Source organism: Podarcis bocagei, assembly GCF_964188305.1.
Source record: "Podarcis bocagei genome assembly, chromosome: 7".
In the NCBI taxonomy this organism is placed as follows: domain Eukaryota; kingdom Metazoa; phylum Chordata; class Lepidosauria; order Squamata; family Lacertidae; genus Podarcis; species Podarcis bocagei.
The window spans coordinates 49,718,185-49,743,056 of NC_138132.1; the positions used below are offsets into that span (position 1 = coordinate 49,718,185).

At 51.9% G+C, this 24,872-nt stretch overlaps 2 protein-coding genes across 2 annotated transcripts in view; one reads left to right on the plus strand and one right to left on the minus strand.

The window, feature by feature from the left end:
- Positions 1 to 435: 435 nt before the first annotated feature.
- Positions 436 to 5,945, minus strand: NOB1 (NIN1 (RPN12) binding protein 1 homolog). The gene is made up of 9 exons (XM_081202578.1): positions 5,806 to 5,945; positions 5,095 to 5,227; positions 4,526 to 4,659; positions 3,636 to 3,707; positions 3,004 to 3,153; positions 2,672 to 2,878; positions 1,894 to 1,991; positions 1,593 to 1,737; positions 436 to 1,033 (listed from the first exon to the last, which is right to left on the minus strand). The coding sequence occupies exons 1-9, from the start codon at positions 5,866 to 5,868 to the stop codon at positions 764 to 766; spliced, it is 1,272 nt and encodes a 423-aa protein (XP_081058704.1). The 5' UTR covers positions 5,869 to 5,945; the 3' UTR covers positions 436 to 763.
- Positions 5,946 to 6,311: 366 nt separating this feature from the next.
- The window catches only part of WWP2 (WW domain containing E3 ubiquitin protein ligase 2), a 38,594-nt gene continuing 20,033 nt past the window's right edge, over positions 6,312 to 24,872 (plus strand). Inside the window, 8 exon segments of the mRNA XM_081202564.1 lie at positions 6,312 to 6,355; positions 6,357 to 6,372; positions 9,487 to 9,550; positions 12,411 to 12,558; positions 13,079 to 13,200; positions 19,057 to 19,194; positions 20,198 to 20,294; positions 24,460 to 24,581. Of these exon segments, the coding sequence (XP_081058690.1) occupies positions 6,327 to 6,355; positions 6,357 to 6,372; positions 9,487 to 9,550; positions 12,411 to 12,558; positions 13,079 to 13,200; positions 19,057 to 19,194; positions 20,198 to 20,294; positions 24,460 to 24,581 (736 nt within the window). The 5' untranslated portion in view covers positions 6,312 to 6,326.

Genomic DNA, 24,872 nt, shown 5'->3' on the forward strand with positions numbered 1-24,872 from the left:
GACAATAGTGGAAGTGATCTTTTGAGTTAAACAGAGGCCTATTCCCCAGCATAGGTATTTAGACCAAAAATTAAACAGGCTTTTACAGGTTCCTACTCTTATTAGCCCACATGGATCTGTGTTTTGGGGTTAATCAGCTATTGGGCCGTAAACTTTCCTGTTTTTGCTTTGAACAGCCACTTCTGAGGAAGAGCTTTGTGGAACTCAAAAGTTTGCAGCCAGCAATGTGATAGAAGACAGTCAAAGAGCAGTGCTTCCTCTCTAGCCATCCCAACCAGCTCACTGTATGGATGAAGACCTGGTAGAAAAAGACCAAGGCTTGTGCTCTTGACTACTACAAGGGAAAGGCCACCTTCCGCTCATGGGAGAAAAGGGGTCTAGTTGTCAGGAAAGGGACAAGCTAAACCACAAGGAGCTGTGCACAGACACCAAATGTGCAGACACCCTGGTTTATTAAAAAAACAAAACAAAACATGCAGCCACCGCTGCTGAGTCTTTTGCAATAGAATGCACCCAAGACCTGAGCGCAGCACATGGATTCTGCCACACGAGGGCCACTCTCACTTTCCAGATCACTTGGCAGTCTGCCTCCCACCTTCCTGCTGCTTGCCCTTTATTCACACTAGTGTCTGTTGCCTTGGAAGCAGTCAGGAAGTAGAGCCAAGGGGCAAAGTCCTGCCTTCACACAAGCTGTAGGAAACAAAAGACTTGTCCTCCCTTCATTGACAAGTGGGACAGGTGAGTGGTTGCATCTCTCCCCACCTCATCTCTTTTTCACAAATTTTTTGGAGGCTGTGTTGGGGTTCAGACGCCTCCTGCCTGCACCCAGCGCCGTATCCCGGATCTGTAGGTTGGCTGCCCGGCTGTAGATGTCATTTTCCGCAAATGGAGAAACTCCTGCAATATAATCGGGGTCAAAGACGTTTGTCTTCTGCCTGGCCTTGCGGGAGAGCCGTTGCTGGGGGAAGTGCTGGTCCTCTGTCAGGTGGGGATTGTTTGCGTGCTTCCCACCCTGAGGAGCTGGAAGAGAGTACTGTGGAAAGAAGGAGGCACACAGTGAAGCCCAAAGGCCCAATGCACCCTGCCCCACACCCCTGACAGGGAGAGGCACCTCACACTTGACTTTCATCCTTCTTGTATTTTTTCCAAGTTACGGTTTTACAATTTTACTTACAGTGGTATCCAATCCACTCATGGTTGTAGCATGAGGAGTGACAGCTGCACAACAAACACCCCCACATCTTCTTCCCCCATAATCTGTTATGGGGTTCCCCCAACTCTTTGGAGAAAATTTGGGAAGGCGTAGGACACATGCAGGGGAAATTTTTGCTGCACAATCATAAATCGTTGTACTAGTGGAACAAGTTCCTTAAAGCTACACTGGATAGCACTGGCCACAGAACTTTTGCCATTGGGAGGAAATAAATAAGCCCAGAGAATATTCTTCTGCTGGCCCCAGAGGCCATCATGGCCTGCTGCACACTCTTACTTCTTGCCTCAGGTGCTCAGCTGGGAGCACAGGCAGCCAACAGCAACGACAACAAGCGTGGAAAGCCCATAAGAGCACTGGAGCCCAGAGCAGAGCTGCTCACCCGGAGGCCACGGGGGTTCAAGACCTTGGGATTCTGGGAAAAATGCATGTGGATGGTGCCATCGTCATCCACGCTCACCGCCACCTTCTTAAGTGTCTTGTTCCCGCAGTGGGGGCAGAAGAGCCGGGTCATTTCTGATGTGGTTCTGGAGGAAAGCAGAGAAGCCAGGTCAGCGGGTTGACAACCTTGGCAGCAGCCCATTGACTAAGCCCAAGGGGCACCTCCTGAATATGGCTGGACACAGCCCCAGCTGTTGCCCATATGCCAGAGATTGCAGCCCAGCCACCAACTCATCACATACTTGAAGCAGCCATGGCAGCGCAGGACGTAGCTCCGGGTGTGCCGGATCAGCATACCATTGACTGCCAACACATGCAGGCCCATCTGCAGCAGAATGTTCTGTGGGAAAGAGACCAGAGAAGGGGAGGGGAGCCCAATCAGCACCTATGATGCTGGTGCAGGGCAAGTCCCTCTCAACAGACTTTGGATACTCCATAGGCTGGGGTCTTGGAAAGGGCTGGAGCTAAAATAAGGCAATGCTTGCTCTCCTTTTTAAAAAACATGAAATGCTTGCTCTTCTTTTGCTGCTGGGCTGACCAAGCTTCTCCAGTTGAAAGAGAGTCCCCAGTTTCCTCTCCTTCAGGTCTGCCAGGTTCCCAACGAGCACAAAGGGCTGCTTCTCTTCTCCTCTCCCCTTCCTGTTTTTGTCCCAATGCCTGTTTGCCTTCAATCCACCTCCTGGAGCTTCTCCTCTCTCTCTCTCATCCCTCTGCTCTTCACCTGGCCACTTCCATTCCCTCTTCTCAGCTTCCTGCTGCCACCCAAGTCACCCCTTGCTGCTCATGAGCCACCCTTTCTGTCCCTCCTATTCTCATCATGTTCTTCCAACATAGACCATAAAACCTCTGCTGGGCCTCCAGGAAGCCTGGACCAGGCAGCTGTAGCAGGCACAAGAATGTAGCAGGAGGCTTACAGGACCTGACTGGGTGCATGGAAGCAAGGGCAAAAGGATAAGCATACATCCTTCTCCCTCCCCTCAAGCCCTGGGGACCACCTGGTCTCACACAGCCCACACTTGCCTGCATGGCAAAGTCGGTGGTGACACAGCCAACCTGCACACCAGCTGGCTCATCAGCCTGGCCCATGCCCTCTTGGATCTGCTTGATGTTGCTGGGCGTGATCCAGCCTTCTTCATCATCGCTGTCCTCTCCACTCTGCTCCTCCTCCTCACCACTACTCTTGTTGCCTTTGGGGTCCTCCGGCACAATAACAACAGCATCCGCTTTCTGTGAGAAACAGACCAATTGGGAGAGGATCCACTGAGCACGGAACCTTCCCAGGCTGCGGAGATGAAGGTGGTGCCCGTGTCCCAGTGAGGCAGGAAGAAAGGAAAGAATGCTAGACTTCTTACCAGCAAGTCCTGTAGGTCCTCCTCAATGCTGGGCAGAGGGTTCCTCCAGAACAGGAAGGAACCAAACTCAGAGGTTTCAGGGCCTGTGGAGTCTGCAGAGTTTCTGCTTCCCACCACGGAAGGACTCTTCTCACCTCCTGGGCACTTTGTCTAGAAGATAAGTTGGGCAGAAGAAAAGCTGACATGTATGAATTGCCAGAAGAAACAGTCATATAGAAGCTCCAAATTGCTTACACTGACTGGCAGCAATGACTCTCTGGGGTGTTTACCTGGAGATGCTGAATGGGATTGAACCTGGGACCTTTTGCAGGCAAAGCAGGTGCTCCACCACTGAGCGATTTGGCCATCCTCCATGGCCCTCTTAGAAAAGCCGTGTGTGGCTACCTCTTCCTTTAGGCTTCTGATAGATGCCGAATGATCACTGGATCCTCACACAAGCCAAGGAGGAGATGCTGCCTATCAAGGACTCCCAGCGCAAGGGCTCAACTGGCACACCTGGTCATTCCCAGATTACACCCCATGCAACCAGGAGGAGGGGAGGGGCAGTGAGTCACCAAGGTGTACTACCCTCTGCTCATACTCCTTCCATGAATAGTGGGGCAGAGTTTCAGACTGCTCACAGAGGCAATTACCTTGGAAGGTAGATGGAAGCCAGCAACATGAACAGGTGTCTCAGGGTGCTGCTTTGTTGAGCTGAGTTTTACCTGCAAGGATCCAGGGTGGGGAGAGAAAAGAAAGTGGGATGTGGGTCAGGTAGGGCATATTGTTGATTTTTGCAGCAGCAGCTGCCTCACAAAACCTACCACCCCAGAGTCTGATCACCTTTTGAGCAGCAATGGCAAGAAGAATGGCATTCAAGACACAGCAGAGCATAGGACAGGATTCAGGCAGTGCATAATCAGCCTGTCTGGCGTTTGCAGCAGCAGGAAACAGACAAAGACAAAACATAGGTTGCTAACACATGCAGCTGGTGGCAAGAGTGTCTTGCATTCACGTGGAACTGGATTGCCCCCTCCTACTGGATAGGAAGAATATTGCAACAAGGGGCCTCCTCGATCAGCCACAGAGGGAGCTGACTTCCCTCCTCACTGGCAGAAAGAACCCTTTTCAATTGCCCTGGGAGTGCACAGCTGAAAGGAAGGAGCAAATGCTGACATCAGCCAGGGGAACAAGGGCTGCAGGGTCATTTACAGCATCTCTATCCAAGCAAGGAAATATTATCTTGGCCTCAACTAGATAGTAATGCCTGTGCCCACCCCACCACTTGGTTCCTGGCATTAGCCATCTGGTCAACACCTCCCCCCCTCCCCCACTTCCCTAATTTCCCCTTCTCTTGTTTGTCTTGTTTTTTAAAGTGTGTAAGCCTAAGGGCAGGACCTCTGTCTGTCTTTTAATTAATGTGAGTTGTTTGGAAGAAAACATTTGCCTAAAAAGCAGGATACAAAACCAACATCATAGTAAATAAATATTTTGCTGGAAAAGGCCCCTTCAAAAGAGAAATAATAAAAGAAGGAAGATCCACCTTCTGCTCTGGCTCTTTCTTCAAGTGTGCCACACCAACATTTTCTGCTTCCAGCTGGTAGGTCAAGGCCAGGACTTGGATGTCTGTGGCTGAAAGACTGGGGTAGTCACCCGTCTTCTTGGAAAACTCTGTCACTAGAAACAAAGGGAGGATTTCAGTGTTCAAGTCCAGAGGCAAAACTAGGAAATCACAACTGGTCATGAGAAAAAGTGCTTCTCTAATTCCAGAGGGCACCAGGAAAACACATCTAAGAGCAAGTAACAATGAAGCAATTGTAGGTGATCAACTTGATTTCTACTCCTGACCGTGTGTGTGTGCATGTGTGTGTGTATATGTTAGTTGGGGTTATAGTCAACAAAGCCCCACCCAGAGTAGATCAATTGAAATTAATGAAAGTAAGTCATTAATCTCGATGGGTCTGCCCTGAGTAGGACTAGAATTGAATACCACCCTTTGCTCTCCAGTCAAGAGCTCAAAGTTACTTACAAAAAGAAAAAGGCAAGTCACGGAAGAGGGGATGGGGTGGGAGAGGGGCAGGAAGCATAGACCACGAAGCAGAGGCTACTCACCAAGCCTTACATATTCAGGAAAAGGCTGCTTGAAGTGGAGCTCATAGGGCAGCACTGCCAACCGCCTGCGGGTCTCCTTGTCTCGGATCTCAGTCACCACCTCTCGGATTGTGTAGATGTTCTTGCCAATGTCCTGCCAGCGGGGAAGACACAGCTGAGAGCTGTTGCAAATGGGTCAGGAACCTGAGGGCTGGAAGGGAGCAGGGCTGGAAGGGAGCTGGGCCGGGGGGGGGGGAGGGAGGGCAACTAGGTTAGGGAAGAGAGATGCAGACCTAGAGCCACACCTCTCCTCACACTCCGTAGGAGCAAATGCTGATCTGGGGGTTCTGGGATGCCCACATACCGAGAAGCATAACATGGCCACCTGCAACAAGGGAGGGGACTCCAGGAGTCCCATGCAACATTCTGAGGAGCCACCTTGGCTTGGTAGACGGGTGGGTGGGTGTCCCTTCCCAACCGCCTGAAGCTGTCAAGGAATAGGGAACAACCTCCAGGCCCACAACCCCAACCTGCCATGCGCCCTAAGGAGAGTCTCTGTCTAGGCAGCTTTCTCTCTCTCTCTACTCGGGATGGCCTAATCAAAGTCTCCAGGTCCAAGAAAAATCTACCGCAAAGTAAAGCATACACTTGGCCTGTGGTCCTTTGTCGCGGGGTTCCCCAGTGGGCCACTGGCCAAGCTAGGCAGCCGTTCTCAGCCTTCTCCCACTGTACCTGAAGCGGGGCTCCACGCAGGAAAGCTCCAGCATCAGCCACGACGTGCTCCACGGGAGCCATTTTGCCCCACTTTAGACTGTGACTCCCAGGGCACTTTGGGAAGTGTAGTCTTTCCCCCGCTTTCCCCCTGGAGAGCCATTGTGGAGCATGCTGGGAACTGTGCGGCCCCACACAGGATAGTTCGCGGAAGAAAGGCATGCTGGGAGCTGTAGTTCCCTCTAAAAATGTCCTTTCTTCCTAGACTTAAAAAAGAATAGAAAGAGCATTGCATTGTTTGAAGGCGGGGCTTTTAATCTAATATTTTTGATGCCGCCCATCCGCTTCCAAAAAATCCCGGATAAATAAACTTCCACTTCCAGTCCGACAATTTCCACTCCTGTCTCATCCCGACAACCGGAAGTCGGAGCCCCTGCAGCCACCGCTTCCTCCGCCATTCCGCTCTAGCCGTCCCGGCTCCGTAGCCTCCCTTTCCACTTCCGAAGTATGTGTCACGTGACGTGTCACTTGTCACATGACCCATGACTACAGGAGGTGGAAGTGGGAAGAAGCTGGGAACCGTCGCCGGTAAGTCTGGAGATTTGAGGGTGGGAAGCGGGGGGGTCTGGCCACTGCTGTGATTGACACATACGGATACCCACACCCGCTTGCTTGCTTGCCTGGTTTCCTTCTCTCCAACATTTTGAAAATCAGCGGGCAGCTTTAAAAAACAAAACACTCCTGAGTTTCTCTTTTTAAAAACAAACAAACATTCGTTTGTTTGTTTATTTATTTTTAGGGGTTGTTAGTTCCATCCCGCTTTTCAGGTTATAACAGCAGCAACAACCCCCGCCCCGCGAAGCTACAGGAAAGGCGAAGGTGGCAAATGAAGGGATGAAGAAGCCAAAACCTTTAGAAACGGAAGGCCTGAGCAAAACCCAAATATTTTTGCTGTATGTGTGTGTATATAATGTCGACAGGCTTGGAAACCGCAGGCACCCTGGGTCTCCAGCCCCACTGCCTGCCTGCCTGCCTTGTCCCTTGAAAGCTTTAAAGAGGGCTAGGGCTGTCTCTCTGAGTACCTCAGCAGCTGAGCTCTTCTGTTCAGAAGGTGCCCTTAAGATACGTACTTTCTATGAGGCGGACTGTTCTATGGTGAAGAGGGCCTCAAGCCCTTTAAGGCAGGCTACGTTAGCCTACTGCCTGCCCTTCAGTTTTGGACTATAACTCTCATCATCCTTAGCCAGTACGGTTGTAGTCCAAAACAACTGGAGTATACTAGGTTGGTAAGAGCTTCCATTGTTCTAGGCGCATTTTGTGACAAGGAATTTCATTAGTGTGAGCAGTTTCTGAGCTCTGGGCACAGTACTGCACCTAAGATTTCAGATTAAAACTGTGGAGTGGAAGGAAAAAGGACCTTTTTCTGCCTCCCCACTTCCCGCTACTCTCTGAAGACTGGAGAAGAGACCCTCATAAGAATAGGGGTGTGTGTGTGAGCATAATGAACATAATATTTTAGCTGCAGTTTGTTCATTTTCAGCTTTGTAGTGTTATTTTAAAAGTGTGCTGTTGTTGCACCCACAACCTAGGTTTAAGATGCCATTTAGCTCCCAGCTTCATATCTCAGTTTCTAACACTGGATAAGAGTTGCTTTCATATGACTATGGACACCTGGTCTTACTTTTTGGCAGTCACTGTAGAGTTTTCCCCAGAGAGCTGGGCTGCCATTAACCTACTCAGCTGTGGGACAAATTGCTATGTTTTGTGCCAGTGGAAGTGTCCAGACAGTCTATATGGGGTGTGCTTTTCAGTTGTGTTGCTCTACAGTGCCTTGCTGTAGGATGAGGCTGCATCAAGGTGCCCTTCCTCCTTTTCTGAGGTACCCACAGAATAGCCTTTGGCTCTACTAGGGGCACCATGACGTTCCTTGGACACATGCAAAGGAGGTTCATCCACTTATTTGCTTTGCTCAGATTATAGGGAAGTTTGTATTGCTTCTTTTATTGTGTTGCTTAATGTTTGGGATTCAGCTTTTCTGTTGGAACTGCTCTTTATGTGTTCACTATGCATAAGCTCAAGGACTGAGACAGGTTTGCTTCTTGAATTGGCTGATTGCTGCAGCTACTTGTAAAGATGTACTGTAGCCTGAGTGATACTGTTTAAACAAAAGGGTGTGTGTGCAAATGAATTGTGTAGATTCTTCCTGGTTGTGGCAAGGACTGCTGTGGGAAACACAGGGACTCTTTAAAGGAGCTCCAGAGAGTTCTACAAAGAAATAAGGGAGTAAAATCCTATTTCACAAAGGAGAGAGGACAGCACTCTCTGTCATGCAGATAACAGCTGATGTAGGCACGTCATGAGGCATGTTGAGTGATTTTTGCCACTGCCTCTTGCATTGCTGTGCGTGAACTATTGGACTTCTTGTTTGCATCTTGCTCATTGTGTTGAAAGGAACTACCAACATTGTTGTTCTCTGGGTACACTAGAACTGTACCCATATGTGGGATTGATCTAACACCATCCACCTATAATTTACCTTATGTTCTGTTTAACTCAATTTTTGGCTCATTCTCAGTGCACCTGAGACCATGGAAGGAATGAAGTGAATTGGTATGTGTGTCACCTATCACCTTCACAGAGTGCTGGGTTTGATGGAGAGTAATAAATATGCAATGATTGAATGTGTTAATGATTAGCTGACTTGGTTTGGTTCCTCCTGAGCAGCTTGCGTGGTTGCTAGACTCGCACTCTGTTGTGAACCAACTCTGTCTTCCTGCTCTTGGAGATCTGTAGCTAGTGCAAATCAACAAACTCACTCTTCTGTGAGGGTTCGAAAGTGAGCGAGGAAACTCATTCAGGAGGGGGTGTTCCTGCTACTTCTTCTAACCTTACTTGCCCACTTGTCATTCAGAGACTTAAAATACAAAACTTTTTATGATCCAGAAGCTCAAGCATGAAGAAGAAGTTCCTCCTCTTTGCTGAATGAAAAGCTCCCGAAGGGCTGCTGCTGCTCTTCATCAGAGCTTGGTGTGTGCAAACAAATGCTGGCATTCTTTAACTGAGCTGTTCTGCACCCACTTCCTCTTTGTGTCTGTGCTCTGAAGCTCTCTTCTTCCTTCTTCCTTTGCTGTCTTACTCAGTGAGGGGAATTTCCCACACTACCCCCTGGGGCCTGGTTTTTCCGGAACTGTTGCTGGATTGGGGCTTCTGATGGTTCTCTTTAAGGAGCTCTATCTGTTCCAGGATTCAGAACTCAACAACTGGAAAAGTTCTAAGTTTGGAGGGTTCAGTTATCTGCATGGCTGTTGACTGCAAGGTATTTCCTGTCCTGAGCCAAAGGGGCAAACTTAGAGAAGCAGCAGGAAGCATGAGTAGCCAAACTCCTAGCATCCCACTCCATCAGGCTATGCTAGCTGTGGTCATGGGCGTAGCCAAGGAAGGGCAGGGGGGCAACTGCCCGCCAATCAATACAAACCAATACGAATCTGAGGTTCTGTCCCCCCTAACAAAAGCCTGCCCTCCCTAACAAAAACCCTGGCTATGCCCATGTCTGTAACTGATGGAAGCTGGAGCCCATAAACCAGGTTTCCTCCCATTCCCTAGTGCTGATGCTCCCAGCTCTGTGTCCTGTACCAGAACTTGGAGGAGGCTTGCCCCGACTTTTTAGACAATGTGTCACATGTTGCTCTCTCACTTTCATAGGCATCCAGCGATGAAATGGCTTCTGTGGGGTTGCCTGGAGAGAAATCTCCACTTACTGTGAAAGGTGAGTCCTCTTGTCCAGGAGCAACTCTGTGGAGTTTGGCAGCAATAAGGAGGTATTTGTTGTTTCTGGTCTGCCCCTCTGTCAGCTCTGGATGTCCTTTCTCCTTGGCTAGCCTGTGAAATTCCCATCAGCTGCAAGGATTTTTTGTGTAAGCGTAGCTGCGCCGTGGGGTTGTGTTCAGTTAATTTACAAATCTCTTTCCATGAAGCATCTTGAAAGAATTTCATAACACATTAAAAAAACATATAAAAACAATCACACATATTAAAAAACAATTTCAGATCCATTACAGATGCTGATTGGTTATCAACCAAGTTTGGATCGGTATATTAAGAAGCTTATAGAACCCACAAAACAAGTGAGATTCTTCCTATGAGCCGAACAAACATTTATATTGCTTTATGGGTTTTGAGCTATATGGACTCACAAATAATTAATGTATTTTTCGCACCATAGGACGCACCGGACAATAGGACGTACCTTGTTTTAGAGGGGGGAGAACAAGAAAAAAAAATTCTCTCCCTCTCTGCCCAGCGCCCCTTCAGCGAAGCAGCAGGAGGCGCTGCGCAGAGAGGGGGAGAATTTTCCCCCTCTTGTTTTTCCGCTCTAAAACAAGGTGCCGTTTAAGGTGCATTCAGGCGGCTACCTTGGAGGCCTGGAGAGCGAGAGGGACGGTGTGCACCACCAGCCCCAAAGAGCAGGTCAGGGAGCAGCAGAAAGGCACAGCGGAGAAGCTGCTGCCATAGCCGCGCGTCACCTCTCCAGCTATGGCGTCTTCGCTCCATAGGACGCACACACATTTCCCCTTCATTTTTGAAGGGAAAAGAGTGCGTCCTATAGAGCGAAAAATACGGTACGCTGAGCAAAAGCTTGAAAAAACCCCAGTAGGGAGCAGAGCAGTCTAGATGAGAACATTTCATGTATCCCAGGAGATGTTAAATATTCTCTAAAATGAAGAGGAGGCTAGTTTACATTGAGGTGGGTAACTTGTAGCCCTTTAGAGGTTGTTGGGTTCTCATTTCCCTGAGCACCAGCCAGTATGGCCAGTAGTTAGGGATGGTGGGAGTTGTCATCTGAAGGGCAACAGATTCCCCCCCCCCTTTTACACTGCTTTTATTTTAAGCAGCTGCCAGTGAAGAAGAGCTCCATTTAACATGAAAGCACTGCAGCCAGCATTTGGGTGGTCCCATGATAGTTCCTCGACTTGTTTGCTGTGGTCTTTCAGTCATTCCCAGTCATTCCCACTTGTGCTGTCCCCAGCGTAGGGATGACTTCTTCTTTTTTTTAGCATGACCCAAAATTTCCTTGCCTGCAAGAAAACCCTTGCCGACAGGATGGCCTGAACTTTAGCAGTCCCCACTCCTAACTACTGTCAGTTCAGGGTGGGGAACAAATGGGTTCTCCCATCAGTATTTGTTTGTGTGTGTGTGTTTGTACACACACAGACACATGCATTTACATGCAAGGGTGGGTGTGGGAAGAGAAACAGCTTCCCTACCATCTAGTCATAACAGCAATGGACTTTTACCTGCTGATCCTGCAAACTTTAGATCCAGGCCAGAGAGGCATGGCTGTGGTAGGGTTACTTACTGGGTCCTTCCGCACTCTGAGAGCCACCACTGCAGGCCATCCCATCTCACCTCAGAAACTCAACTAACTACAACTGCTTAAATTCATTCTACAAGGAGGAAGGCTGGAAGTTGCTTTATAATGAGTCCATATAGATTAATATTGTCCACACTGAGTGGCAGCAGTTCTCCCGGGTTTCAGGCAAGGGTATCTCCCAACTCTACTGATATGTGAGTGTTTAATTCTTCACATTGCCTTCCAGTCTCAAGGGTTAAAAATGAGACCCACAAGCTTTTCTCTTGTCCTCTGGCCTGTTGTGACAGCAATGTGACATTAAGTCATTGCTCATAAGGACTGAGAGGCAACTCTCCCCTTTCTACCCCCCCCCCCACTCCAGACTTGTTTTTCTGGCTAGCTGGTGCCCCCCCCCCCAGCATGAATGCTTTGGTTGCACCTCAAGCAGCTGCAGGGGGGGAGTGTATGATGGGCCAGACGGCAGCCTCTTGTGGGTGTTGGGTCCAGCCAGCTGCACACACTGTGCCACCAGGGGGCTCCCAACACTGGCAGTTACAGGAGCGTTTCTGCACAGGCTGCAGCTGCTCTGCCTTCCTCTCGTGGCTGAAATGTCAGCCCCTGGGTCTGTAGTCGGCACTCGTCAGCCTTGGCACTCTCCAGCTAGGGCTAGGCTCTGGGTCTCAAGTAAGAGACCCTCTGGAATGCCAAGGGGGCACTCTCACCTCCTTGTCCGGTGCAAGCTCCCAAAGTGGGGAGGGAGGAGAGTGGCTGTTTGAACCAAGCGTAGCCAAAGTGGTGGTGTTTCGCTGCAGCTCCGGTCACCCCTGGCAGCCAGTGGTCAGGCATGATGGGAGTTGGAGTCCAGCAATATCTGGAGGGCACCACATTGAGCTGCTCGTATTCCAACCTTTGTTTGGATGGGAAGGGACTTCTATCACCCTACGATTAATAGGGTTTGCTTCACAGGGTTCTTTGTGGGAATTCAGGGCTCTTCATCTGTTTTCAAGTGAGGTTTCAATGTAGGCCATAGATATGCCCTTTGCCCTGCTTGTTCCTTTGGGAGTTTTGTGCTTGCATAAAGGATGGAGCCAGCAGTGGAGCCTCCTGTGTAAAGTGGAGGGGTTAAAAGGGCACAGTTGGGTGGCATTGTCACTCTCCCTGGCACGCAAGTAGATCTGGCTACCCCAAAATCCCTACCAGGCTAGCCTGGGGAAGGCACCACCCACCATTCCAGCTGAGGAGTAGCTACTGAACTTCCTCCACTTCCTCCCTCCAGTGGTGTCAGCAAAGCCCAAGGCACAGGGGCGCCAGGCTCGGATCACCTGCTTCGTGGAGGTGACGGCGGATGGGCTCACCAGCGAGACCAAGAAGACAGCAAAGCGGATCGGGAGCTCAGAGCTGCTCTGGAACGAGAATCTTGTGCTGTAAGAATTTGGGGCTCTAGGGAATTGGGGTGTGTGTGTGAAACAGAGCTGGGGCAGCACTGGCTTTGCCCAGGTGGGTCTGCTCTTGCCCCAAGGGCTTGCCCAGGCTAGCAGCTGTGTAGGAGCAAAAGTGGTGGGATGGGCCTTAGGCTCTGTGGCCGCGGCAGCTGCTCTTTCCATGGTGAAGCAGGAGCCCTTGCAAGGGACACACCTGCATGTTATCAGCTGTGTTTCCAAACAAGGGAAGGCCCTTGGCTCCCCCTGGCTTGTCATCTTAAGCCTGTTTGGGAAGACCTAGTTTGCTCTTCTTATGTTTGGGAAGCCTAATGATGGGTTGAGAGCACTCACATTCTTTTCATTTATTTCTGCAGAGCCTCCTTTTCACCTTTTAACGTTTAGTTTTGTCCCCAAATTGGCTTTTACTGAACGTCACTCATGCTTGGCACAAGGCAAACTTGATCCCATCGCCTCACCAACCTGTCTTCTTTTGCACCCTCTTCTTCCTCCAACCCCACTGCAGGAATGTCACCTCACAAAGCCACCTTGACGTGAAACTCTGGAGCTACCACACCCTGCGGAACGAGTTGCTGGGCACAGCCTCCATCAGTCTCCCCAGTGCACTGAAGCAGAGCAAAGGGAAAGGTATGTCCTATGGTAGAGACTCTCCACAGCTCCCGCCGCTGGCCTGTCCTCCTGTTTGGGCATCGCCAGGTTTTCTGCGCCCTCTGGCAGGGGGAAATAAGGCATACCTGGTGGTGGAAATGCTCTGGCCTTGGCAGAAGACAAGGCCTCATTGTGAGCAGCTGGGAGGCCTGTCAGGCGCACAGGGCTGCTGCTGCTGGTGTGTTTGATGGAGGCCACCCCTTCACCAGCCAGGAAAGCAGAGCAGCCCGCCCAGCAACACGAGGCCCTTGGCTGTCTGCTGCCATTTGTGGTTGCTGGAGTGGCCCGTGGCGGCAGCCGCTGCTGCTGCTGCTACATAAAGGCCTCTATTCAGGGGGCTCCCGGCAGGGAAAGGCTCTCTCCGTCTCCTTCAGCCCAAACTGCTCCCCTGCCCCCACCATGGCCCCCGCCTCACAGAATACAGACCTCGTATTGAGAGGTGCCGGGCCTGGAGATAGCAGATGGAGGTGGGGGCAATGTCAGAGCAACAGCCCACTACTTTTCTGGGGCAGTCTCTTCTCCCTGGGCTTAGGCCTGGTGGTCTGGTCCACTAGCTTTGAGATGTCTGGGCCTTGGTGAGCAGGCTTTGACTGGAGGTGAGTGGAGAGAGACCCCCTGCTCTGGGTCAAGAAAATGAGCGAAGGCTTACCTGCACCTTCCCTTGCAGTGTCAGAGCTCCTTGCCGCACTGGTGCCTCAGAGCAAAAGGTGGCAAGGGCTTCATGGTTGCTGGAAGTGGCTTTTGTGTGTGCGGGGGGGGGGGGGATGTTAACTCTGGGGCTGCCCTTTTGGGGCCTTGTGGTGTGGTTGGAGGGTGAGTGTTTGAGATCCTGCCTGGCAGGCCTGAGTCGCCCTCCCGCCCTCTCCTCACCCACCTGAGCTGCTCCTCTTCCTCCTTGTGTGCCGGACACAATGCTCCTTTCATGAGGCAAGGCGTAGTTTTGGGCGGCAAATGGAAAAGGCTCCGCTCGGTACCAAAAAGGATGGAATTTTCCCTGGCACTGGCTGCGAGGGGAGGCTTCTTAAAGCGACAGCGCAGCCACTGCCGGGGAGTGTCAGAAGATCAGGCTTTCTTTCTCCCTGTGGCTCTGAGGCAAGGGCTGCTCGCTGTGGCTGTTTTCCTGGATGAATTGCATAAGAACATAGGAAAGGCTCTGCAGGATCAGGCCAGTGGCCCATCTAGTCCAGCATACTGTTCTCGCAGTGGGCGACCAGATGCCTGTGGGAAACCTGAGCAAAAGAGCACTCTCCTCTCCTTTCCAGCAGCTGATATTCAGAAGTTACTGCCTCTGATGGTGAAGGCAGAACATGGTCATTATGGCTAAGAGCTGCTGATAGCCTTGTCCCCCATGGATTTGTGTAACTCTCTTTTAAAGCCACCTGAGTTGTTGGCCATCACTGCCTCTTGTGGGAGTGAGTTCCATAGTTTAAAGATGTGCTGTGCGAAGGAGTAGTGTCTTTTTCTGTCCTGAATCTTCATTCCACTTCATTAGATGTGCTCGATTTCAAGTGCTATGAAAGAGGGACTTCTCTGTCCACTTTCTCCATGCCATGCATAACTCCATTTTCTTCTACCATCCCTTTCTTGCCTTTTCTCTAAACCAAAAAGTCCCAAACATTGTAACCTTTCCCCATAGGGCTGTTGCTCCATCCCTTGGATCGTTTTGCCTTTTCCAACTCCACCATATCTTTCTTGAGGAGAGGAAGTGACTCCAGGTAGAGCAGATTGACAGCTGGCACTGAGAATGGGCCGCTCTCACTTCTCCTTGCCATGGGTGTGGGCGTCTGCTCCCCGTCAGCCTTCCATTGAGCAAGCACCCAAAGACAACACCCTCCCTTCCTCTGTGTGCTGGGCAGGAGAGAAAGGGCAGCTGATCTAAAGAGTGGGGGGGGGGATCCTATTGGTTTAATTTCTATCCTGCCTCATTGCTAGGGCTCTGCACCCATTTCAGGATATGAAATGCACAGCTAATGAGAAAGCAATACCCTGAGACCTCTGCAAAACCACCTACAATGGCCACTTGGTTCTACCAACAGGCATCTCAGATCCAAATGCCTTTCTCTGTGATGCTCTGGCTGGGGGTGGATACGGTCTTGAAGGCACAAGATGGGAGATTCATGTGGCCCATCTCTCAGGCGCTGAGGACTGGTGGCTTGTGTGTCCTCCCTTCTTCTGAGGAGCTGAGAGTGGAGGCTTCCTCCCTGTGAAGTAGCATCATTGAGAGGCCTACCTGACGCTGCCCAATGAGCCTCAGGGCTGAAGAATGATTTGAACTGGCCTTTCTGGGCTTCACTGGGAGAGGAGGAAGCCACAGCTCCTTCCTGGCACTTTGCCAGCTGCCTTTAGGCCTCCTGGAGCAGATGGATGGGCACATCTGAAGTTTTCTTGGGATCTCCAGCTGGGTCAGCAGCCTTTGTGTGCCCTGAAGATCCCTGCATGTTCCTTGAGCATCTTCTGTCCTTGGCCCATGGGTGGGCTCTGTTTGCTGACCAGAATGGCAGTGGTGGGGTGGGGAGTTCTTCCCAGCCTAGCTGTGCTCCTTGGACATCTGCTGCAGAAGTGCTCTGCCAGAGCTCCAGTAGGAGAGGCTGTTTGGGGAGATGGAGGGTGGGGTGCAAATTAGTTCAGTAAGAGCCAGCCGGCTACTGCCTTGGCTGCAGCAGCTCCCAAGTCCCTCATCGGATGCATCGATTGCAGCTCCAGATTCCCACCCACCCGCAAGGGACGCTTTGTTCTCAAGCCTGTTCTGGGCACAGGTTTACAACCCCCCCCCCAAACCTGGAGGCTGATCCCATTTCTACTGTGTGAGTGCAGCAGCTTCCTTCGTATGTCCTCTCGCCTGCCAGCCAGGCAGGGAATGGGGCCTTCCGCCAAGGCTCTTGAAGCAGCCAGCATCTGAATCAAGGCCCGACCCAGAGCAGGGGGTGTGGCTCAGAAGAAATCTCTCTCTGTGTGTAAAAACAAATCCTCATGTGGCTGCACCAATTGAGTGTGAAAACAAGGGGCCTGGAGCCTTTCGGGCTGCAGTGTGCAAACAACACCTCCCCCCGCCCCTACAATCATCACCCTTGTTCTCAGGTTGCATCAAGAGGTTCTTGTTTAGGGAGCCCCCCTTCTCCCCCCCCCCAATGCTTTTACAGCTCCTGCAAAGGTCTGTGACTTTGCTTCTCATTCTGCCTGGCCCCAGGCAGGGATGCTGGAGCTGCAGCCACAAAGAAGTCATTCAGAAGGAAGCCAGTCCTGATTTCTGCTCCCTGCTCCACACAAAGTAGTAGCAGGATCCAAGGAGGAAGTTGTAAGGCTGGATGGATGGATGGGCTCCTCGTTGGAAAGCCAACCTCAAAGACGGCTTCACTGAACTGTGGCCAGGCCGATGCTGGGAAAGAGTTGTGTGGGCAACCATGTTTTGGGGTCCCACGTCCTGTTTTGCCACTTCCTCTGGCTATCCCTGTAATAGTAGTGCCTCTCCTTGCAAGCCAGCTGGCAAAGCTTGTTCTGCTGGGTGTACAAGGCTTCTTCCAGAAAGGTGCCTTGCATCTCAGCGATTGTCCTCTTTAAACCCTCGAGTGTCCTTGACTAGCCTGGAGGGCTCTTTCCCCTTCCCTACCAGAACTCCCTCCCAACCTTCTATTCTTGTTGACAGACGGCTAGCATGTAGGCTAAATGAAGCTACTGCTTGATGGATTTGTACCCAGTATGGAAGGTCCCAGGTGTCTACAACACCCTAGAGAACCATGGCCAATCAGTGTAGACAATCCTGAACTCCACAAACCAACTTTCTCTGCTCTCTTTCCCTCATCGGACAGCTTTCTCTGACCCTATTTCTCCCTATGTGTTCCTGTGCACCCAACCAGAGAGCGCTCCCCTCGTTGGCTAGAGTGGTGCTTTTCCCTCGGCGACTGCTGTACTTTAGGGAGCCACTGGCTGAAAGGCTCTGCCAGAGAAAAAAGGGGCCTCCCCTTCTTCCTTTCTAGGAAAAAGAGGCAGGAACTCTGGGATCGCATCCCTTGCTTTTGCTTGGAAAGCTCTTATACCCCAAGCCTGTGCAAACTGACAAGGATTGCCTTGGCCAGAGAGCCTTTGGCCTTTGTTCGATTGGCCACCATCTTGATTTGATTTATTATATTTCTATGCCTCTTTTCATTCAAATGAATCCCAAAGTGGCTTACAAACAATAAGTAATTAGAACATGATAGAACATATTAAACATCACAAATACAGGCTCCTTCTGTTCCCTGAGCGCTCCCTGCTCCAGGTGCCCAGAAGGTGGAGGCGGAGCTCTCTCCTTCCTTTCCCCTCTGCATCGCTTCTCATCCATGTTAAGCCTTGGGCTACCTTCCTCTTTGCTGTCTTGTTCACATCGCTCCAGGCATGTCCACCCTGGGGCACTGGGGAGCCTGTCCAGCAGCTGGAACTTCCTTCCTTTTTCCTTCCCTTCCTTGCTCCTGCTCCTACTGGCCTGACTGCTGGAAAGCGCAGGTCCTTCTCATGTCCTGGCTAGGAATTCCCTGCCAAACGGGAGCGCTGAGGCTCCAAGCGGTGCAGCGGAGGTAGTGAACTGAGGAGGCCTTATGTAAGGCTGGGGCGGCCCCTTCCCCCGTATGATAACAGCCCGTCCCCCCTGCACACAAGCTGGCTTTGTGTGCGGCCTCAGAGGGACCCTCGGCTGCTGCAACAGCAAGGTCCCTTTATGTGTGCCTGGGCCATGGGCCGTGGTGGAGGGGCCCGTGCGTGTTTATTTTCTTAAAGAAAGCAGAGGGAGGGAAAAGTGGTGTTCACTGCCCTGCCTGGAGACACAGGCACCTTGTCTCTGCCAGGGGACAAAAGGGCTCTGTGCAGCCTGCAGCAGGAGCAGAGGGCTGCCAAGGTGGGGCAGTGGGGAGAGAAAGGGGCGAGGACAGGCTCCCTGCATCACCAAAGGCATGCTGGTGGCCCCTTGGCTGGGCCTGGCTCCTTGCGGGTCTTCCCAAGGGGAGATGGAAGGCCAAACCCTCCTGCTCCTCTGGCTCAAAACCTCCCCCTCCCTGACTCTGCTGTGCTGCACTTCACACACCAGGAGCTGCCACCACCACTGCGGACAGAGAGGCTGGAGCCCCGTGTGCAGCTGGTGAAAGGGAGGCCCCCAGGCAGCTCAGGTGTGAACTTTGGGGGCCTGCCCAAGGCTCCTGGCCCTCTCTCTCCAGGGGATGAACATCAGTTGCTCTTTGTCTTCCTGCCCTGGGTGCTGGGGAAGAGGAATTCCTTCTCCCATAGAGGGGCGCAGGTCACCTTGATGCCAGCCTCCTCTCGGGGCATTTGTGCTCCTCACCTTCCTTTTCAGCCAGCACAAGGAGACTGAGGGTCTGAGGGCAGATTTGGGCCTAAGAAATGTGCTGGGGAGTAAGCCCAGCTGCAGCAGCAGCAGCAGCAGCAGGAAAAGTGTTGGGCCTGACCCTGACTGTTCTGCTGAGCATCTTCTGGGCAGAGCAGGGATGTAGGTTCAGCTCCCTCATGTTGGAAAGCCTTTAATGTCACAGAGGAGAGTTCCCTGTGCTGCTCCCTGGTTACAGAGATGGCTCTGTCATCCGAGGTGGGGAGCAAGGTACCCAGCATATGCTCCTGCCCTCCCCGGCCCCCAACATTACAGTTCCCTCTGCTGAGGGGCTAAGCTCCAACTCTGCCACTGGAGGGATGGTGTGATTAAAGTGTTGGGGTGAGGCTAGCTAGGGCTGGAGTGCTTGGGAGGTCTAGGGAACGAGGCTGCCCGACTGCCCCCACTTATGGGCCTGTGTCCACCAGGGCCACTCTCCCGGTGTAATGGCTTTCCCCCCTCTTGTCACTCTCTGTACCTCACAGCGGAAAACAAGCAGCTGACCTTGAACCTGCAGATGGAGAACAAAGGCTGCCTTGTCTCTGGTGGGGAGCTGACCATTTTCCTGGATGGGCCCAGTGTTGATGTGGGAAGCTTGCCTAACGGCAACATCGTGACGGAGGGTGAGTGTGGCAGGGTGGGGTGGGGGAGCCGCCTGCCACTAGGGTCCTGGGCAGCCAGCGGGGCCTTTGATGGAGGTATGTCCTGTGAAAGACGGGAGCTGAGGCAGATGGGTTCAAGCTGAAGGGGGGGCAGGCGGGTCTGAGCCAAACCTTCCCTGTACTCTAATCCCAGCCATGTGTGGTCTGGTGGCAGGGAAGGGGAATCACTCTGTGCAGAGGCAGTATTTACAGCATCATCTCAGGTCCTTGAGCCCAGCTTAGAGAATGGGAGCAGGTTCCAAACTCTCAGACTCCAAACTGAGCCCCAGAGCAAATGTTGCTCTTCAGAACTTTAGTACCTGAGTTGTCCTGAGCAGAATGGAGAGGAGCTCTTGTGTCCAGGGAAGTGAACCTCATCTGGCAGGCATTCAAAATGTTAAACAGGCCCTCCCATCCCAGGGAGGCCACCTCTCTTCCGTCCCAAGGCGCTGGTCTGTCTCTTCCTGCTGCCCCCCCCCCCCGGAAGGGACCCAGGTCTTCTTCTCCTCACCCATCCTAGCTGAGTCTTTCCTGAAAGTGAGAGGAACTGCATTTGATGGGATGAGAGAGAAGTTGAGAGATTAAACCCAAAGATGCCACAACACCACTGGGCAAAGCTGTGTTGTGGATGTTGCCCACCAGCCTCTGCTATAGTTGCTGAATCTTCAGAGGTGGCAGGAGAGCTCAGCTCTCCAGTGGCCCCTGGGATCATCCAGCTTCATGTTTCTATGAGGACTCCCATGTTTCAACTGTCATAATAATCTGTATCATTTGCTATGGTTTGCACCCCTCCCCTCCACCTCAGCTCCAGATTACAGCTGCTTGTATATATACAAAGGCAGGCTTAGAACAAGCAGCTGCCTCCATCCTTGTCCAGCCATCCCTCCCCTTTCCCCACAGCTGACTGGCTGTTGCCAGGGCTTGGCTTTTGGCCTGCCTGCCAGGGTCCTATTCTGACCAGTTCTTTGCTTCCTTGTTCCTTCAGGGTCCCAGGCAGCTGGGAGGGACCCCTGTGGTCTGGCCTCGTCCCCAGAGAGCAGGCACCAGGCCCCCAGCACCAACTGCTTTGGCGGCAGGTCCAGGTAAGGGTTCCCCTCTGCTCTGCTGTGGCATTTTGGATGGCTGCAGGTGGCCACTCTGGAGCCTCTGATGGTCAGCACACAGGGCAGGGTAAGAGACAAAGAAGAGGACAGGGAGATTGGGAGGTAAGCCAGGACAGAGGCAGGAAAGAGGCCAGAAAGGCCTGGGTGGGCAGGGGGAGTCTGGGAACTGCCTTGCAAGGTTTTGAGGAGTCAGGCTGGGCCATGTGCATGTGGGTCAGAGTTGGGAAGACCAGGTAAGGGCTACTGCATCCCTCTGTGGCAAGAGGAGCATTTGGTAGCAGGGGAATTGCAGCTCCAGGACACGGTTGGTAGTGGGCTACATTTGGTACCCTTGCTCTAGCACCACCCATTAACTGGTGTGTGGAAAGTCCAGGCAATCATTGAGGGGTACTTTGGCTTTAGAGCAAAGTCCCCTGGAGACTGATAGTTCTCCTTCTCCTTCCAATCAGAGCCTGCTGACCCTGGCAAAAAATGCTTGCTCTGAGCAGCTGCCCAGAAAGCAGGGCAAGGGGCTTGCCAAGGGGGCTCTGCTTGGCCCTTCCTTCTACTCTCTGGCCACAGCTGTGTTGTGTTTGTGTACTGTTGCCGGTGTGGTGCTGAATTTAGCACCCCACTGTCAAGGGAACCATACTGCTTCTCCCGAGATGATGGGTGGCCAGCCAACCTACCAGCTTCCTTCACCAAGTTCAATTCTTCCCTGCATTGTAGCACTCAGTCCCGTATCCAGGGAGAACTCTCCCTCAGTGTCCTTTTTACTCTGGCTGCTTCCTTGTGCCTTCCTGGTTCTGTTTGTGCAGGGCCCTCAGAAGCCCCCGAATCCTCCACCAAAAGAAGTTTGATTCCCCTGAATAAAACATATTGGCTTCTGCAGATGGGAAGAGCTTTCAGGGAGTTGAACTTTTGGCCCTCACCAAGCTCCTGGAATGGTCCTTCCAAACAGACACAGGCATCTTCTGCAGCCTTCATGTGGTTCTGCTCAGAAGAACTTCCTCAGAAGAGCCTGGCTGGTGGATCACCTAGTCCAGCATTCTGGGTTCCACAGCAGCCAACCAGCTGCCCTGCTGGGAAACCGACAAGCTGGATAGGAGGGCAAGAGCACTCACAACATTCTAGGTTTCTCCTTGATGCCATAAGGTCTAGAGACTTGCTTCTTTTTAAAAAGGGCAACGGTGTAAAGAACTTTATGCCCCGAGGGGCACAGCAAATTCTTGCAGTCTTGGCTCTGCAGCTGTTGGATCTAATCAGGGTGCTGGACAGATTCTGGATGAGTTCTCTGGAGCACTGAAAACCTCAGTCTGTCCCATGATTTCTCCGTTGGACACACGAGTGGGCCATGAGCCTTCCTAGGCCTTACTTAGTCTCCCATGGAATGGGCAGCTCTTGCAAAGGAAAGTTCAAGCTGACCTTTGGATCACAAGACCCTTTGCATGGATGGCTGAGTGATGGGCCAAGAGGATCTGGAGCAACCTTGATTTGCATCCTGGTCTCTCCAGGCAGCTAGCTGCATGACTCACTCTAAGGGTTAAGCCTCCACTTCCAGGGGAAATAAGATTATTTATTTATTTATCATCATCATTACTACTACTGACATTGCTGGTCGGAGGCAGGCACCAAGGAGTTTAGTTATTGTCCCTGGCCTGTTTCTTCATTGTTCTGCAAAATTGGGCCCTTGCAGGAAAACTTTGATGCTGGGATGCCAAATTCCCTAGGGAGCAGCACTTCCCTCCCTGGATGGCTGCTTTGGGGTGAAACTGGTGTGGGTGGGATTAGAGTGGGATTTGCTTCCATAAGCAGCTGAGAAACATCTCAGGGCGATTCGCAAACAGGCTACAACAAAGGTGCCTGCGCTCTCATTTTCGTGCTGTCTCTGATCAGAGAGGTTCCAAGGTGACGTGTTTGGGGTGAGTGTGCCCCCCGCCCCAGATCTGTGTGTCTTGGTAAACAGTTTCTAAAGAAAGGAGAAAAGGGGATGGGAGGGGGGACCTTGGGCTCCGTTTTCAGAAACAAACACTTGTGGCTGGTGGTCCTCCCTCCCGTTCTACCACCACCTTTTGCACAGACCAGAGGAATTTCTCAGCCTTGCGTTGCCCGCCTACCCGTTCCCTGACTGTGGAGGGCTGGCAACACCACCCTGTGACCAGGATCAATCACTCGTGCCTATTTGCAAAGTGCTTCCCTGAATTTGCACAGCAGAGATGGGCCCTCTCACTGCTGGGTCCCCTCATGGGCTGCCCCTCCTCCACTGTCTTTTTCCTGCTTCTCCTTGGGCGGGGGGACAGGGGACCTTCTCCTTGCTCTCTGCTGTCCTTGGTTCCCCTTCCCCATTGTGCCCCCTTCCTACTTCCCTGAGTCCTTCTCCCAGTGGGGTTGCTCATTCCTACCAAGGTCAGCTTGGTGCTGGTTTCCTTTCCCCCTCATGCCCTTTGCTCCTATCCCCCCCCCCCAACGGCACTTGGAGAGAAACCGGCAGGAGGGAGGTGCGTAGACTGTGTCTTGATCAGCCAGCATATCCTGGGGATCCTGTGGTTCTGGTTGGCCACTGTGGGAACAGGATGCTGGATTAGATGGGCCCTGTTTGACCTGACCCAGCTGCTGCAGGCCCCTTTTGGGATCTCGCCTCCTTGACTTTGAAACAGCCTGACTCTCTGGACCCCAAGCCAGAATCTCTGGAGCTTTCTCTGCATGTGTGTTGGAAGTGGGGATTAGGGCCTATTACAGGTCGTGCCTCCCCTCTCTACCCAGGATCAGCCCTGCTCCCTGCCCCCCCCCATTCACTCTACTTATGGGGAAACTGCCCCATCGCCTGCTGTTCCCAGCCTGTTCCTCCCACTGGTGCTGCCTGCCCCCTTTTCCAGGCTCCTATTTTAAGCAGCTGCTGTTCCCCGTGAGCTCTGCCATGTGACCTCTGGTTTATTTCCACACGTCTATTAAAAGACGATGCCAAGTTAGGAGCCCCGTAGGAAGAGAGCCTTGGCAGGACGGCTAATTTGGGCCTACACGACCTGCGCAACACAGCGGAAATGGGCAATTTGGGTTTCTAAAAAACACCCCTGGAGGTCCAGAGGTTGTTTATCCCCAGAGGGTGGGGTGGGTGAGCCATTCCTAGTGATGTCTGCACAAGTCCTGTGCCAAAAACCTTACCACCTCGCTCTGCGCGGACTAATATGAAACTGTCCAGGATTTTGTCCTGGTTTTGCGTTGTTCTTCTAACCCTTAATGTATTTCTTTAAAAAGAAAAAAAAATTCAGACAAGCACATGGAAGCTTAACGCAGGTCCAATAAACTTGCTCTCCACATTTTGAACATTGTATAAGAGCACTATGAAAACAGACACATGGAGAGTTTCCAGCCAAGGTGGAGGTAGTATTATAGCAGCTAGAGGATGTCAGGCCAGGATTGGAGAGGCCCAGGCTCAGAATCCCACCCAGCCGTGGAGCCCCCAGAAAGACCCACCTCCGCTGAATACTAGTTGCTGGGAGTCGCAGGTGGGCCGAGCGTGGCTGTTGTACTTGGATCCAGCTTGCAGACTTCCCATAACAGGCATCTGGTTGGCCGCTGTTAGAACAGGATGCTGTACTAGATGGGTCATTGACCTCATCCAGCAGGGTTCTACTTACAGACTTAGAAATGTAAACGTCCTTACATTCTTACGAACTTGGGCCAGTCATTCTCTTTCTCAGCCTCACCTACCTCACAGGTTTGTTGTGAGGATAACCTAGTATGACTTCCACACACTCCTGCTGTGTGCAGAGATGCGGAATGTCTCAAACCAGCGCAAACTCCTCTTGTCTTCTGTTTTCCTCCTGGCATGTTTCTAGTCCTTATGTCTGTTGACAGAAACCTGATGAAACTGCAAAAACCTGGGTGGGGTGTCAGGTCCCTGTAATGTTTGCTTACCCTCTTCCCTCCATTCCACTTGCAGTTGTGACTATTATGTAACTGTAATCGCCATGATCTTTCAACTATATGTCCATGGACTCAGTTTGCATGACTGATCTGTGCTATTTTGGTGCAGGACGAGGTATGGAATGTCATGGAGAGCAGGCCCAGCCATCAGCCTTCCACCCTCCTGTCTACAAGGAATATAATGATCTGTGGAAACTCAGGAGACACTCCCCTCACCTCTCGACTGTTTTTTTTGCAGGGCACACAGGCATGTGGCTGGAGTGGCCAGGCAGAGCATGGCCAACGGGGAGCAAAGCCCCAGTCCCAGAGCCCAGCAGCAGCCAGCAGGCAAGACCCAGAGTGGCACAGTGAATGGCACAGGTGAGAGTGGAGAGAGAGGAGGAGGTGATGGTCTCTCCTCTGAAGCTGTAAGGCCAGCCCTGTGTGCCACCTCACTTGTGCTCTCCCACGTGCATTGATATAACTTTGAGGTGCTACCTGTAGATGAAAGATTATCTCCCCATGTCACTTCCCTAGTTTTACTTGACCGGCTATGCTCTACAGACAGAGGTTGCCATTGGGGAAACTCTGGGCCCCTTTCAGGGTGATGGCGATGGACAGGGAATGAGACCTTGGGGTCCTAGTGGAGAGCTTGATGAAGATGTTGGCCCA